This window comes from Vanderwaltozyma polyspora, genomic scaffold (genome assembly GCF_000150035.1).
Source record: "Vanderwaltozyma polyspora DSM 70294 KpolScaffold505 genomic scaffold, whole genome shotgun sequence".
Lineage (NCBI taxonomy): Eukaryota > Fungi > Ascomycota > Saccharomycetes > Saccharomycetales > Saccharomycetaceae > Vanderwaltozyma > Vanderwaltozyma polyspora.
Genome location: NW_001834643.1, coordinates 1 through 15,643, shown reverse-complemented (window position 1 = coordinate 15,643; position 15,643 = coordinate 1). Strand labels below are relative to the sequence as shown.

Here is a 15,643-nt window from a genome sequence, read left to right as displayed (position 1 = left end):
TTTCTTCTGAAGTATCCCGAACTGGTCACAGGCAAACGCACACAATGGAAATAAGAAACGCCGATGGACTGTGTAACAAAATAGGGATATGAGTAATACCACGTGACATCTTATTATAATTTCAATTTTCCTTTTTTTTCTTTTTTCTTTTTTATTTTTTATTTTTTTTTGGTCTAAATTCTTTCCCACCAAACCTGTCGGCTGCTCCCGTCCATGACTGATAGATACTATACATACATAGACAGACAGATAGTGCTGTTGTTGTTGTTTTCTTGTTTCTTTTCAGCTCCTCCCGTACAAAACTAACTAAGAACATTTGCAATTTGTTTTATTTCAATTTAATGAAATTTAGTTTAATGTAATGAAGTTTACTATATTGAAACTTTGTAAAGGTATGCTTATACTGTATACTTAATGCTCAGCTCATGCTATATCTATTCAAAACTGGGAATATAAAGCTATATATACACTAAGTTTTACCATACCCCATCTCACCTCACCGCACCTCATCTCATCTCAGCTCATCTCGTTGCATACCACCACATCTATCTTCGAACAACAAGTCAGTGACTAACATACAAACTTTTGAATCATTGGGTTTTCACTTCAGATCAGTCATTTAATGGATCGTTGAACGGATAAATATTAATTTCATATTGGTTGTATAAAATAACAATACTTCGATTCTTTTCCAATCATACTAATAGGTGTCGTTATTCATTGAAAATATACATCTATTTATATTATATTATATTATTATTTATTTTTGTTTTGCACTCCTTCTCACAACAACTCAAACTTTCCATCTTCACTGTCTATACTGTTGTTGCATTTCTTTCTTTTATATATATATATTCGAATCTTTAGAGATGAACAATAGCAATCATACTAATAATAAAAATGGTAAAGATTCATTGACTCCAAATTCTTATAATGCCCAATTTATAAATATTTTCGGTGCAGATGATGATATTTATTCAAATGATAATTTAACCCAATCAACAAATTTTAATCATAACACAAGTATCAATACTACCATTGACAATAATAATAGTCATGCTGATTTATTAAACACTAATATTAACGAAAATAATAATAATAGTAGTAGTACTGGAACTACTACTGCCAATACTTCTCATAATATTAATTCCGAAATTACACCAAGTATCCTGTTAGAACAACTAGCATACGTTGATAATTTTATAAATTCATTGGAACAAGATTTCGTCAATATAGATTCATTAGCAACGCTGGATCAATTTGACACAACTGCCAATGCAACGTTAACGTCAACTTCAGCAAATGATAATAATCATATTAATATGAACACTATTAACAATACAAATGAATTAGAGTCACTAAATATTTGGGGGTTCGATGAAAGACTCGCGAGAGAACTAAGTGCTTTTGCTGATGATTCGTTTGTATTTCACGATGAAGAAAAACCGGACAAGAAAGTCGATAGCGATGATGATAGAAATGACAACAATAACAATAATAATAATAATAATAATAATAATAATAACAATAGCAATAGCAATAACAACAACAATAGCAATAACAACAACAATACTTCCAGTGGCAAGAATAATACTGATGATGATGATTTCAATTCAGAGATACCAAAAAGAGACGCGCATTTCTTAACACAGAGAAGAAATGATTTTTTGAAATCACAATATGATAATTCAAAATTAAGATTCTCTTCGAAAAAAAATAAACTACCCTCAAACTCTAACAACGACGATGATAATATGGAAGATTCTTTGATAAATTTGGGAAATAATCAAACAAGTTTCACTAATTTCGATGTTCCTCCTCCATCAAATTTACCACTTACTGAAAATAATAACACTTCTAAAAATAAATCCCCAGAAATTCATTTGCCCGATTATGAATCGATACCAACATCTACTCTTGTTTCTTTACTGCCGAGAATCAAGGTGCCAACGGCAGCTCATAGAACATTAATAAAAGAAGGTCTTACTGAAGAACAAATTGACATAATATCAGTATTAATTGCATACCATGAACAGGAAAAGTTCAAGAAGAACAACTTGTTCTCAAACATATCTAACTTTGATCTCAACTCAGAGAGTATAATGAAAATGTTATATTCAGATCCAACAATAAATTCTTTTAAAGAGAATGGTTTAATTTCATTATTAATTAGTCTTGGGAAAAACTCTGAGAACAACTTGGCACAAACTGGGTCGATCAACGAATCGGTTCCTCACAGCGCTTCTTTCGACACAATAAATAAAGAATCCAATAATGCATTATCTATTGCAGGTACAAAAAGATCAAATTCATTAGGTGATTCAATTTCAACCTTGAATTCGACTACAAAGAAGGTCAAGAAAGAGAATATCAATAAATACAGTTCAATATCAAAAAAATCACATACCAAAAGAAAACTGAAAGAACAGGAACTAGAATCTTCAGTTCATGAATTAAGTGAATTGGCTGTTTCTTTACAACAGAAAATCCACACTTTAGAAATGGAAAACAAATTGTTGAAAAATTTAGTATTAAATAGTGGTAGATTAGAAGGAACAGAAAATGCAGAAACAATTAAAAGAACTATTTTAGATAATGCTAAGAAAAAGGTTGGAACTAGTTTAGAAAATAGAAACCAAAATTGATATATAATGGAGATATGGTTCTTTTGATAAACGTTTTAGCAACTTCTACTCCTCATTTTCAGGATAAATCTATATTCAATTGTAATTGTAACAATAAGTCCCAAAATTTTTTTTATTACATTATGTTAGATTATATTATATTATATTATTATATGTCAAGATTATAGTTGATGATTTATAATTAACAGATTAACACAATTCTATCAAAGAAATTTAGTAATATTTCCTTAGTTTGTTTTATCATTTGTGTCATTTATCAGATCTTATTTTGATCTTTAGACAGACACCCAAAAGTCAGTTTATATTTTAAGAAGGTTTTATTAACCATCAATTAGCATGCTTCTCATAATTCTAGACAACCAAGGATGAAATTTTCAGAACTAGTAGATCTAACAACGTTAAGTATAAAACTGGTATCGCTAATCTCCATCACTAAAGACATTCCCATCATATAATTATCTAGATCAACTCAGCTTCTAAAGATATCTTAGAAGGTAATCTTTTTGTTTCAAATAATCTGACGCGTAAACAACATATATTTAATTTACGCGTATTTAAAATATATCAAAAAAATTTTTGACAAAATACGCGTAAACCTAATCTATATACCTCATTAATAATTAAGAACTATCATCAAGGTACTTGATTTAGATATATATCTTGGTCAGTGTAACATTTTAGCCTAAAGATCCACAAATATTTATTTCAACATTAGTAGGTAAAATTCCAATCATTGCATTGTGCTGGAACAGTCAAATTTGGCATCAGAATTATTTAGACTTATAAATATCTAACAGATATTTGCATTGATAAAGAGATACAGAAGTTCTAAATATTACGAAGAAGAGAGCAAGTTATAAGATAGTTCTGGTATACATATTTTTACAATGAGTAGTAGTAAAGATAAATTGGAAAAATTGAAGAAGTTGAAGGCTTTAAGAAAAGGTAATTTAATAGGATCTTCAGATGATGAGGAAAACGATGATAGATTATATGATGAGATTGATGAAACTGAATATAGATCAAGAAAGCGTCAAGAACTGCTTCGTGATGATTTTGTTGTAGATGACGATGGTTTAGGTTATGTCGACCGTGGTGTCGATGATGACTGGGGTAATAAAGAAGATTATTATTCTGATGATGAAGGTGAAGATATCAGAGCCAAGGGTAATAAGAATTCGAAGAAGAAACGTAAGAATGACAGGGATCCAAAACAGATCGAAAATTTATTACGTGCACAACATGCAAAAATTGAAATTTCAAATAAATTTAATAAACCAAAGAAGAATTTTGCTGCTGATGAATTTGATGATATTTTAGGCGAATATGATGAGAGTGTAGCTGAAAGACCAAAAATTTCAATTGGTAAGAAATTAGATTTTAATTCGAATAAACTACCGTCTTCTCCAACAACAAGCAATGGTTTGAAAAGATCAAATCTCCTAGCTTCTGATGAAACATCTTCCAAAAAACAGAAATTTGAAGCTGATATTAGTATGGAAAGTGTAATTGATCTTGAATCATCCCCATTAAAAGTTCACAGTAAAAGAAATGATCTGACTGGTGATGATTTAAAAAGTTTAAAAGACACATCAGAAAATAAATCAGAAGTGCTAAAGTTAGATTCATCACCAAAAATAAATATAACTAAGGATGATGTAAAAATTGATGAAAGTGATGACAGTGATGATGACATTATGGTAAGAAGAAGAACTATGAGAACAGTTACAGCAAATAGGCAAGTTAACTTGAATTCAAAAAGTAACCCAGGTACGTCACCATTTGTCACTGCACCAGGAACTCCAGTAACAAGATCAAATTATACACCATCAAAAGTTCAGAGATATTCTAATGCAGATGATATTTCGACTTTATCGGCAAAAAAATACGCCAAAGATCAAATAGTGGACCCTCAAACAGGAACATTTAATATGTATTGGCTTGATTTTTGTGAAGTGGATAATACTTTAGTTCTTTTCGGTAAGGTTAAAGCTTTAGATGGTTCATTGGTTTCAGCAATGGTACAAGTCAATGGAATGTGTAGGGAACTATTTTTTCTACCACGAGAAGGTAAAACCCCAGAGGAAATTCATGAAGAAATCATTCCATTATTATTAGATAAATATGGTTTGGAAAATATAAGAGCCAAACCTCAAAATATGAAATACGCCTTCGAATTACCGGGTATTCCAGCAGAAGCAAATTATTTAAAGGTGTTATTACCTTTTAAAACACCAAAGAGTAAACGTGATTTAATTCCTGCAGATTTATCGAGTGAGAGATTTTGTCATGTTTTCGGTGGTAGTACTAATATTTTAGAGAGCTTCCTTATCCAAAATCAAATTATGGGACCATGTTGGTTACAAATTAAAGGAGGTGACTTCAATGCACTACAGAATTCATCACATTGTGCAATTGAGGTGTCAATTGAGACACCACAAGATATTACTCCAATTGATATAAAAGAAATACCAAAATTGAAATGCATTTCATTATCAATGCAGACTGTCATGAATCAAAAAGAAAACAAACAAGAAATTGTTTCGATCAGCATATCAACATTTAACAATATATTATTAGATAAGGCAATTCCTGAAAATTTAAAGCCTAATGAGATTGTCACTTTATTAAGACCTCCTAAAGGAACTAGTTTCCCTCTGGGCTTGGCTTCAGTAACCAAAGAAAAATTGGATGGACAAGTGCGTTTATTTAACAATGAGAAGACCTTGTTAGCATGTTTCTGTGCATTGATGAGAGTTTCTGACCCAGATGTGTTGATTGGGCATAGACTCGAAAGTATTTACCTAGATGTCTTAGCACATAGAATTCATGATTTTAGAATCCCTACATTCAGTACATTAGGTCGTCGTTCAAGAAAGGAATGGCCTGAAAGATTCGGTAAAAATAATTCTTCAATTAATCATTTCTTAGTTCGTGAAATGTTTTCCGGTAGGTTGATATGTGACATCGCTAATGAAATGGGACAGTCTCTAACACCAAAGTGTCAGAGTTGGGATCTTCCAGAAATGTATAAAGTCACGTGTGGAGTAGATCATAAGGCTTTGGATATTAACTATCAAAATCCTATTTATCAAGATGATGTAAATAGTATGACAATGGCTTTGCGAGAAAATATTACCAATTCTATTATCTCTGCAGAAATTTCCTTCAGAATTCAAATTCTTTCTCTTACTAAGCAACTGACTAATCTTGCTGGAAATGCTTGGTCGCAAACTTTAGGTGGTACTCGAGCAGGTAGAAATGAATATATTCTGTTACATGAGTTTGCAAGAAATGGCTATGTTGTTCCTGATAAAGAAACAGGTAGGATGAAGGCCCAGAAACAAAACAAGATACAAAATATTGAAGGTGATTCTTCCCAACCAGAACCTGTAACCTCTTCGAAAAAGTCCAAGTATCAAGGTGGTTTGGTTTTTGATCCAGAGAAGGGTTTACATAACGACTATGTTTTGGTGATGGACTTTAATTCCCTATATCCATCTATTATCCAAGAATTCAACATTTGTTTCACTACAGTAGCCAGAAATTTGAACGACATTGATGAACTACCAGAGGTTCCTAATAGTGAAAAAGACCAGGGTGTGTTGCCACGTTTACTAGCAAATTTAGTTCAACGTCGTCGTGAGGTTAAAAAATTAATGGTCACTGAGTCAGATCCACATAAACGTACTCAATGTGACATTAAACAACAGGCTTTGAAATTGACTGCCAATTCCATGTATGGTTGTTTAGGTTACGTTAATAGTAGATTTTATGCTAAACCTTTAGCTATGTTAGTTACAAACAAAGGTAGAGAGATTTTAATGAATACCAGACAGTTGGCCGAAACTATGCAATTACTTGTTGTTTATGGTGATACTGATTCTGTCATGATTAGTACCGGTTGTGATAATTATTCAGACGCAATTGCTATTGGTCAAAACTTCAAGAAAATGGTGAATGAACGTTACAGATTACTAGAAATTGATATTGATAATGTATTCAAGAAGTTATTATTACATGCTAAGAAAAAATATGCAGCATTAAATGTTACCATAGATAAGGACAAAAATGAACATACGGTCTTGGAAGTTAAAGGTTTAGATATGAAACGTCGTGAATACTGTCCACTATCGAAAGAAATTTTCAGTCCATGTTTTAAATACAATTTTATCTGATAAAGATTCTGAAACTGCATTACCAGAATCTATGAATACTTAAAAGGGGTGAAAAACCATTTGGAAGATATTAGAATAGAGTGGATAAATTTAGATCTCTCCAAGGTTTCCAAGGATCGAATGCCTACCCTGGGGGTAAACTATGCCAGCTGTTCAGTAGCGCTAAAAATGAGAAAATCTGGTAGAGTTATTAAGGCTGGGACTGTTATTACATACGTGATTACTAAACCAAGAGGAGATATTGGATCAAATGAAATAGAAGCATCTGTTGCTGAAAGAGCATATTCGTTAAATGAGGTTATGATCAAAGACAATAAATTGGTACCAGATCCTCATTACTATTTGGAAAAGCAAATTTTTGCGCCTATTGAAAGACTATTAGACAGAATAGAAAGTTTTGACATCATAAGGTTAAGTGAATCGTTGGGTCTTGATAGTAGGAAATATCTACAAAGAAGCAACGACTATGAAGGTAACAGCGCCAATACCATAGATAATTTACAACCGTTAGAAACTACTATCTCTGATATGGAAAGGTTTAAGGATGCTGCAAATTTAGAATTGACATGTCCTTCGTGCTCTCAAACATTCCCATATGGTGGTATTATTGCCTCCAAATTTTATGCCATGTGCTACAATGGTATTCAATGTAAGAATTGTGAGCATTTGTTTACGCCAATTCAGGTAAGTTCGCAATTAGAAAGATGCATACGTTCACATATTTCATTATATTATGCTAATTGGTTAGATTGTGATGATAGGACATGCGGAAATGTTACTAGACAAATCTCGGTATTTGGCAAGCGTTGTTTGAATGATGGATGCACTGGAGTAATGAGGTACAGGTATTCTGACAAACAACTTTATAATCAATTATTATATTTTGATTCGTTGTTTAATGCTGAAAAGAATAAAAAACAAGAATTAAAGCCACTGTATTACGAAGGAGATAAAGACTATCCAAACGATAAATTAATAGAATCCTCCATTAAGGCTCTAAGTGAACAGAACAGAGAATTTTTTGACTTGAACCGTTCTATAGTACAAAAATATTTGAGTGACTGTGGCCGCCGTTATGTTGATATGGGTTCCATTTTTGAATTTATGACTATGTAAATTCATTATTTAGCAGACAGCATTTAGGGTTGATATGTATTATAGATATAGATATATTGAATTGAAAATTAATATAATTTGATGAAAGCAAATTCATTTAATCTAAATAAGATTACGTAAAAATAAATGAATAGCAAATATATTTTTTATATATTCTAATTGGGGTATTTTTTTGACTATTATTTAAACTGACGTATCTTGAATTTCGGCATTTACCATTCAACTAAACAATATATAAAAAATCGGAGTGTCAGTAAATAAATTATATTGAATATCTATTTTAAATAGCAAAGAAACAAAATCTCACCAATTTTACAATTGAGAATTATAAAAGGATTTAAAGTTTTGTTAAAATAATTTGCATTTTTCCCTTAGCCTTACCCTTTGGATTTTTAATTTTATCGATAGTGTCAGTAATTATTTAAAAATACTATCAATAAAAAGAGAATAGCAAAAATTGATCCTGAAGGAAAGGATAAAAAAATAAGACGTATAAAAAGGAGATATTATTTTATTTGGTTATAATTATTTTTTATTTTGTAACTTTCACTCTACAAATATTTTCTTTACTTTTATTAATTTTGCCAAAGAAAACAATAAGAAAACTCCAATCGCTAGTTGTTCATAAAAATGAATGACAACTCTAAAAAAAAGTCAAAGCTTTATGCTATAAAATTTAAATTCAGCAGAAAGTTAAAATATGAAGTTTCTGATGACTTAGATCCTATCGTTCCTGATGAATCTCTAAAATTTTATAATCATGTTCAAGGTGACTGTGTCGGCCATATTGAATCGGCTGCTTTAAATCCCATCGTTTTCCCAAATGAGGAAGAGTTGGATTATAACAGGACAGAAAACATGTTCAAACAAATGTATCATAAGATATATCAATTGAGTCATGGTAGGGACCCTTCCAATATAAACCAAAATTTATCTGAAGGTTATCTTAATTGGCTTAAGGATCCAACAAATTGCGATTTAGTATGCAAAAAATTCTCAACTTCTGATAGTGACACGGACGAAACGTCAGACTTTGAAACGTCGCAATTTGATGAGAAAGTCAAACAATCCTTAGAAGAATACAGAAAATCAGAGATAAGAAAGCAATTGATTAAAGAGGGAAACTTTAAGGAGGTTGAAAAGTCTTGGAATCCAGTTAAAATGGGTTCGCGTGCAGTGAACCACCTTAAATTAAAAATTATTGATGATGAGGCTGATTTAAAAGTATTACAAGAAAAAGGTTCTTTTGGTATTGCTAGTAACCATTTTATTACTGTTAACTATTCAGATAACAAATACTTCCAAGCTACAGAAATTATTAGTGTAAGTGATGAGAAATCAGTTTATACAAACAATGCTAGTTTAATCAATGCCAATAAAAGTCTTCAAAATTCAGAGAGTAATTATCAAATTGAGCAAGTAAGTAATGATAAAGAACAAAAGACATCGACATTGAAATCATTCCTGTTATTATTAAAATCATTTGTTGGTACTGGAGTGCTTTTCTTGCCAAGTGCCTTCCATAACGGAGGTTTATTCTTCTCTATTGTAATGATTATGTTTTTTGGTGTTTATTCATTTTGGTGTTATTACCTATTGGTTAGAGTAAAGACAATTACTGGTTTAACCTCCTTTGGTAATATGGGACAAAGAGTATTTGGACCATGGATGAAATTTATTATTCTACTTTCTTTAATTTTAAGTCAACTAGGGTTTGGAAGTACCTATGTCATTTTCACTGCAAAGAATTTTAAAGCTTTTATTGAAAATGTCACTAATATCAAAGATTTTAATATTATTTATCCAATATTGTTACAATTCATTATTTTTGTTCCATTATCCTATATTAGGAGAGTTTCGAAATTAACATTGCCGTCTCTGATTGCAAATGGATTTATTTTAATTGGTTTATCTTTGGTAATATATTTCAGTATTGACCATTTAGCTGGTGATCTACATGGGAAACCAGCAGATGGGATAATCAGTTTTTTTAATACCAAACACTGGACCTTGTTCATCGGAACTGCTATATTTGCCTTTGAAGGGATTGGGTTGATCATCCCACTTCAAAACTCTATGAGAGATCCATCTAAATTCCCGTTAGTTTTGGGTTTGGTTATGATTTGTACCACTGTTATGTTTATAATCATTGCAACCATCGGTTATTTATCTTATGGGTCATCAACTGAAACTATTATATTACAAAATTTCCCACAAAAAAACATAGTAGTCAACCTAATCCAACTGTTTTATGCGTTGGCAATATTACTATCTACGCCATTGCAAATATTCCCAGCAATTGAGATAGTTGAAGATAAGATATTCCCCAAACCAGGATCAGATCCTGAATGCAAGGATGAAATTCCAATCACAACAATTTATAACGCTAATTCAGGAGGATTAGATTGGAGAATTAAATGGTTTAAGAACATGATTAGAACAATGATCGTTACCTGTGTCATTCTGCTTGCTTATTTTGGATCTAATAACTTGGATAAGCTTGTAGCAATCATTGGATCATTGGCTTGTATTCCATTAGTCTACATGTATCCACCAATGTTGCATCTAAAGACGTATAGTATCCCAATGTCAAAGGGTAAGAGATTCACCTGGAGTAAGTCTTTTGACTATATATTAATCGTATTTGGAGGTGTCAGCATGGTTTATACCACTTATCAAAGTATCAAAGATTGAATATTAATACTTACCTACCCACGCAAACACACATACGCACAAACAACCCTAAGGAAATGGTCTTTCCTTGATAGACCATCCAATAAATACCAATATTATTAAAACCAAATCTATTTTAAACCAATTCAAATAACTTCAGCTCAATTAATTGAACCAGTTCTGGTCATCTCAATTGATGTATACTATTGCTAATCTAGTTTTAGATAATAAATAGTTAAGTTACTTAGTTATACATAGTTTAAGTCAATCGTGTATTGTTTTTAATCCTTTTGAGCCTCCATAATACTTCTTGAACCTGTATTGTCTTGTTTGAATCCTTGCGATGAGCCAATGAGTGTCTTATTCTCACCTGAATAATTTTCGGTTCAAATTTATATTTAAAAAGGATATAGCATCGACATCAACATCAACATCAACTTTAAGATAAGTTGATTCTTTGGTGGTTATTATAACTTTGGAAGTAGAAGTCAAGGATCAGAACGATGATATTTGATTATTTATATTGTAAACCAGTCAAGGAGGTTGTTCCAAAAGGATCAGCACCAGTGGACGATTTGAATCACGAGCTTGTTAAAACTATTGATAAAATTGATGATAATGTTGATAATGCTGCTATAGTAGAAAGTAATGGATCACAATGGAATGATGTTGTTAAATATAGGTTGAGTGATGATGTAGAGATTACAGGGTCGGAGCAGTTAACTGAATCCATTCGCGGTTGGAGATTAAATATAGTTGATGAATTAGATAAGTTAAGATCCAAATGGGATACTGGTAAACAAGAAATGTATGATAAAAAAACTGATACTAATGCATTTTTAAACGATAATGTATTTAACAATAAGTTTGAAAATGAAGAATTAGTGGTTCCAAGTGTGTTTTTATCGTTTGGTGCATTTTGTTCAGGTAGAATTCTAAGTAATCCTAAGAACTGGGGTCACTCTAAGACTGGTTCATTAACTGCTGTTAGATCTGGATTGTTATATAAATCATTAACAAACTTACCATCTAGACTATTGTTACCTTGGATCTTTGCTGGTTATACATTTTCTCAATTTTCACCAAAAACTTTTGATAATATTTGTAAGGTTGTAGAGGAAGATTTATTACCACCTGCTTTTGCAAAATCCTGTCGTGATAACTGGAATAGTATATATGTAAATGGTATCAAAAAACATTCACAAGGTTTATCGAGCTCAATAGATGAAAATCTTCAAAATAGTATAAGAAGTATAAGGGAATTTATCTACAAGAGCCTCTATTAACGGTTTTATCCAATTTCTGTATCAAGAAATATACTAGTTTGTATATATATAAAACAATTTTATAAGTAAATATTCGTTAACCTTACAGGTAATAACTGTGAAAAAACAAAGAAATGAAAACGAAACGCTGTGCACCTCTTGATTCGTACTTTTTATTTACTTAAATATCTGTGCTTCTTAGTTCATCAAACATATACTATGTATATAACATGTCATCAAATTAAATGAATATTCATTATGCTTTTCTTTCCTTTCCTTTGGAGTTGATTGGAAAATTGGACTGGCTGTTCATTCAGTTATTGGTCGTAACCATACAGGTGCTTTATCCTCGTCAATTTTAACTAATTTTGTATCAAATGCTTCTATTAAAAGTTCAACTAAGATTCTACCGCCCCTGCTACCTGTGAATCTCCTATATTCCTCGGATACACTAGCAAGATTCCAGCCCATTAATCTTCTCAGACAACCTACAACAGTTCCGGTTCTATGTCTACCCATACCACAACATATTAATAATGGATAACTTTTATTGCTAACTATTGTTTGTAAAGCATTTATAATTGAATTTTCTGTCAATCCATCCCATGGGTTATCATCTTCTCCAGCATCGGGATTAATAGCAGAGAATTGCAATTCAATGTCATTTGTTTCACAGAACTCCAATAATGTATCCTGAGGTTCTTCGTTAGCTAACCAAATAATTGTCTTTAGATTTAAATTAGATAAAAATGGGAAATTTACAGGTGAAGGTTGACCTGATCTATATAAATATCTCTCAACGGGACAAAAGTTTAACGGTGGAACAATACGCTCTTCTGGAGCATGCGATACCACCACATTTTTATAACCTACTTCTGTTTCTTCATTTATATATAAATTGTCATCATCTTCTTCTTCTTCGTCGTCATCTTCTTCATAATCCACATCATTAGTATCGTCATCATCATCATTTCTTTTATTGTCATTATCATTATCATTAGCATCAATATTGCCAGCACCCGCACCTGAATCTGAACCTGAACCTGAACCTGAACCTTCAACTAACTGTAATTTACCATTCAACTCCTCAGAAAGTTCACTCTCAGCATGTCTATCTAAACCTTCATTAACAACTCCCTCTTTTAGATTTCCACCAAAACTCATTATTTATAGCTTTCAAATCTGTCTATCACGATCAATAAAAGCAGTGAACCCGTCAAACTTCTTAGTTAACGTTCAATTACCCTAGATGATAGTAAATATGGATCGTACCTTACCTCACTGCCTATTCCTCGACCATATATTAAAATATCTTTCAAAACTCTGTGTGTATTGGGTTAAAGTAATAGTGTCTTTTCTTAATTTCAATAATTTTTCACCTTTAAAAATATGAAACTGAAAAATTATCAACAACTTTTAAGAACAGAAGAGATCAAGATTTGGTATTTGTAGGTAGGTACAGAGATAATTGAGCTACTTTGGTGGTGCTGTTTGTGTTTTTGCCGTTGATATTGTTATATAAGGGGTCTTGAGGATAAAATTCCAGTTTGTTTGGTGAAATTTGTTTAGATATGTCTTCTCCAAAGGGTGAAAAAGTGAATAATGCTAATAATAATGCTGTTAAAGAAGTGAAAAAGGATAAGAAAGTATCTAGTGTAAGTGAAGATTTCAATATTGCATTTGCCAACACTTGGAAATCTTATGTTAAGCAGTTAAATGAGGATAACAGATTCAAGTTGATTGATATTTTCTGTTTATTTTTAGTGATTATTGCAGCTGTACAATGCACTTTTATGATCACTATTTGGGATAACTTCCCATTCAATGCATTTTTATCAGGTTTTATTATATGTGTTGGTCAATTTGTATTGTTGATTAGTTTGAGATTACAATTAGCTGAGTCATTTGCAGGTATCTCTAAAAATAGAGCATTTGGTGAATTTATCTTAGCAAGTCTTATTTTACATTTCATCTGTTTACATTTCATAAACTGATTGGTATTAGATATTGATTAACTGGCGTAATATAATATAATATAATATCTTAGGAGTATCTCTTTGGTTTGTTGGTCATAAATTTAAATCTGGAAATAAATTTTAGTAAAAATTATTGTCAATTATTAATTAAGTATATATATATATGTAGTATATATGTTAACACACCAAACAATAATGAATACCTATTAAAAAGATTCGAATTGCTTAAATTAATTAGGTCTATAAGGATTAAGATCAGATGCTTTTCTTTTCATATTATTTATTAAACATTATTATATCATATCATGGACTATGTTCTTTAACATATTATGCAACATTTTGTTGAGGCTTTCTCATTAGATATTGATTTCTTTAAGCTCGAAGTAGACCTTAAAGTGGCATTTGATTTATTAGGCTTTGCTGCCTTATAAGGTAGGCTATCGAAGCTTCTGCTGCTTTCTTTCACTTCATTATTACTCAATATAGATTTACTATTATCATTTGTGTTCATACCTTTGACGATGTCACTATCATTGGTATTTAACTTCTTTCTTAAATTTAAAGCCAACGAATCATCACTTGAAGAATTTGAAGAGGTCAGATATGGATTATTGATTGTAACTGGTGTTGAAGGTCTCGATTCGGTATCACAATTACCTTCTCTTACCACCTTTAAGACATCGAGTAAAGAATTATCAATGTTAATATTTAGTTTAGCAGATGTCTCCCAGAATTTCATCCCCAAAGAGTCAGCTAATTGCTTACCTTCTTCGTAACACACTTCTCTTTCTTCATCTAAATCACACTTTGTTCCTACTAAAATTGCAGGCATGGAATCATTAGATAAGGTTGGATCTCTCATTCTTGTTACATATTGTATGTGGTTTATTATTGAATCGAATGAGACTCTAGAAGTGACGGAATAAAGGAAAATAAAACCATGTCTATCACATATCTGTCTCTGTTTCAATAGTAAACTGTGATCATCTTCGCTAACAGTGTCTAATATATTGACAATTACAAATTCCCCATCAAATTCAACTCTCTTCTTATAACTGTCTTGAACTGATATATCAAAGCCTTCGACAAAAGTATATTGAATTAATCTTAATGTGTATGAAGATTTCCCAGAGTCTTGTTCACCTAGAACACATAATTTGTATTCTTTTAAACCTTTCTTATTTTCAGTGTCAGTAACACCATTAACCATATTAATCATTGGTGAATTAGATTAGTTGAATAGTGAAAGAAATTATAATAAATAAAACTTGATGAAGTTCAGTCTGCGATGAATAAATGTATTGCGTTTGTATGTTTGTAGTTGTAGTGTGAAACATATAATAATGATAAGGAAGATTAGATCTCAAGATATCAAAAGTCATTAATGAAACCATTGGTTTTATATAGTTTTGGATGATACTGTTTTACTAAACATAATATTGAATAGAAAATAAACATGCAAGGCTACGATGAAGATGGTGTATAGTCAACAACTGATTAGGTTAGTAGTAAGCATACCATTCCATTATAGTATAGTATAGTATAGTATAGTATATCTTTGATAGTCACCGATGATACGAAGTATCTGTAAAACAGCTGACACCTCAAAGGCTTCGATTATGTATGGATCTTACAATGAGGATATAGCTAGCATTATAATCCAGAATTCGAATGAGGTTCCTTGAGAGCAGAAATGCAGGTAGATGGAAGGGCCCATCACAGTTGGAATATATTATAAATCTGTGATTTATAAAAAAGCCATTTCGACTAGCCAAAGAGAAATAACATGG

The 15,643-nt window shown here is 31.4% G+C and overlaps 6 protein-coding genes and 1 further gene across 6 annotated transcripts, besides 3 other annotated features; 5 read left to right on the top strand and 2 right to left on the bottom strand.

The window, feature by feature from the left end:
• Positions 1-869: 869 nt before the first annotated feature.
• On the top strand, positions 870-2,645 carry MET4 (Met4p; the record flags this gene model as incomplete). Its single annotated transcript, XM_001644038.1, has 1 exon — positions 870-2,645. The coding sequence occupies one exon, from the start codon at positions 870-872 to the stop codon at positions 2,643-2,645; it is 1,776 nt and encodes a 591-aa protein (XP_001644088.1).
• Positions 2,646-3,532: 887 nt separating this feature from the next.
• Positions 3,533-6,820: a sequence feature (similar to hypothetical protein; correction of possible frameshift sequencing error~similar to Saccharomyces cerevisiae POL1 (YNL102W)).
• Positions 3,533-7,939, top strand: Kpol_505p6 (the record flags this gene model as incomplete).
• Positions 6,822-6,833: a sequence feature (similar to hypothetical protein; correction of possible frameshift sequencing error~similar to Saccharomyces cerevisiae POL1 (YNL102W)).
• Positions 6,836-7,939: a sequence feature (similar to hypothetical protein; correction of possible frameshift sequencing error~similar to Saccharomyces cerevisiae POL1 (YNL102W)).
• A 630-nt stretch (positions 7,940-8,569) lies between these two features.
• On the top strand, positions 8,570-10,633 carry AVT4 (Avt4p; the record flags this gene model as incomplete). The annotated part of the gene is made up of 1 exon (XM_001644037.1): positions 8,570-10,633. One exon carries the CDS (start codon positions 8,570-8,572, stop codon positions 10,631-10,633), a length of 2,064 nt encoding a protein of 687 aa, XP_001644087.1.
• A 482-nt stretch (positions 10,634-11,115) lies between these two features.
• On the top strand, positions 11,116-11,898 carry MIC27 (Mic27p; the record flags this gene model as incomplete). The annotated part of the gene is made up of 1 exon (XM_001644036.1): positions 11,116-11,898. The coding sequence occupies one exon, from the start codon at positions 11,116-11,118 to the stop codon at positions 11,896-11,898; it is 783 nt and encodes a 260-aa protein (XP_001644086.1).
• Positions 11,899-12,186: 288 nt separating this feature from the next.
• On the bottom strand, positions 12,187-13,041 carry OCA1 (putative tyrosine protein phosphatase OCA1; the record flags this gene model as incomplete). The annotated part of the gene is made up of 1 exon (XM_001644035.1): positions 12,187-13,041. One exon carries the CDS (start codon positions 13,039-13,041, stop codon positions 12,187-12,189), a length of 855 nt encoding a protein of 284 aa, XP_001644085.1.
• Positions 13,042-13,448: 407 nt separating this feature from the next.
• OST2 (dolichyl-diphosphooligosaccharide-protein glycotransferase) lies at positions 13,449-13,871 on the top strand (the record flags this gene model as incomplete). The annotated part of the gene is made up of 1 exon (XM_001644034.1): positions 13,449-13,871. One exon carries the CDS (start codon positions 13,449-13,451, stop codon positions 13,869-13,871), a length of 423 nt encoding a protein of 140 aa, XP_001644084.1.
• Positions 13,872-14,172: 301 nt separating this feature from the next.
• On the bottom strand, positions 14,173-15,072 carry Kpol_505p1 (uncharacterized protein; the record flags this gene model as incomplete). Its single annotated transcript, XM_001644033.1, has 1 exon — positions 14,173-15,072. The coding sequence occupies one exon, from the start codon at positions 15,070-15,072 to the stop codon at positions 14,173-14,175; it is 900 nt and encodes a 299-aa protein (XP_001644083.1).
• Positions 15,073-15,643: the final 571 nt, after the last annotated feature.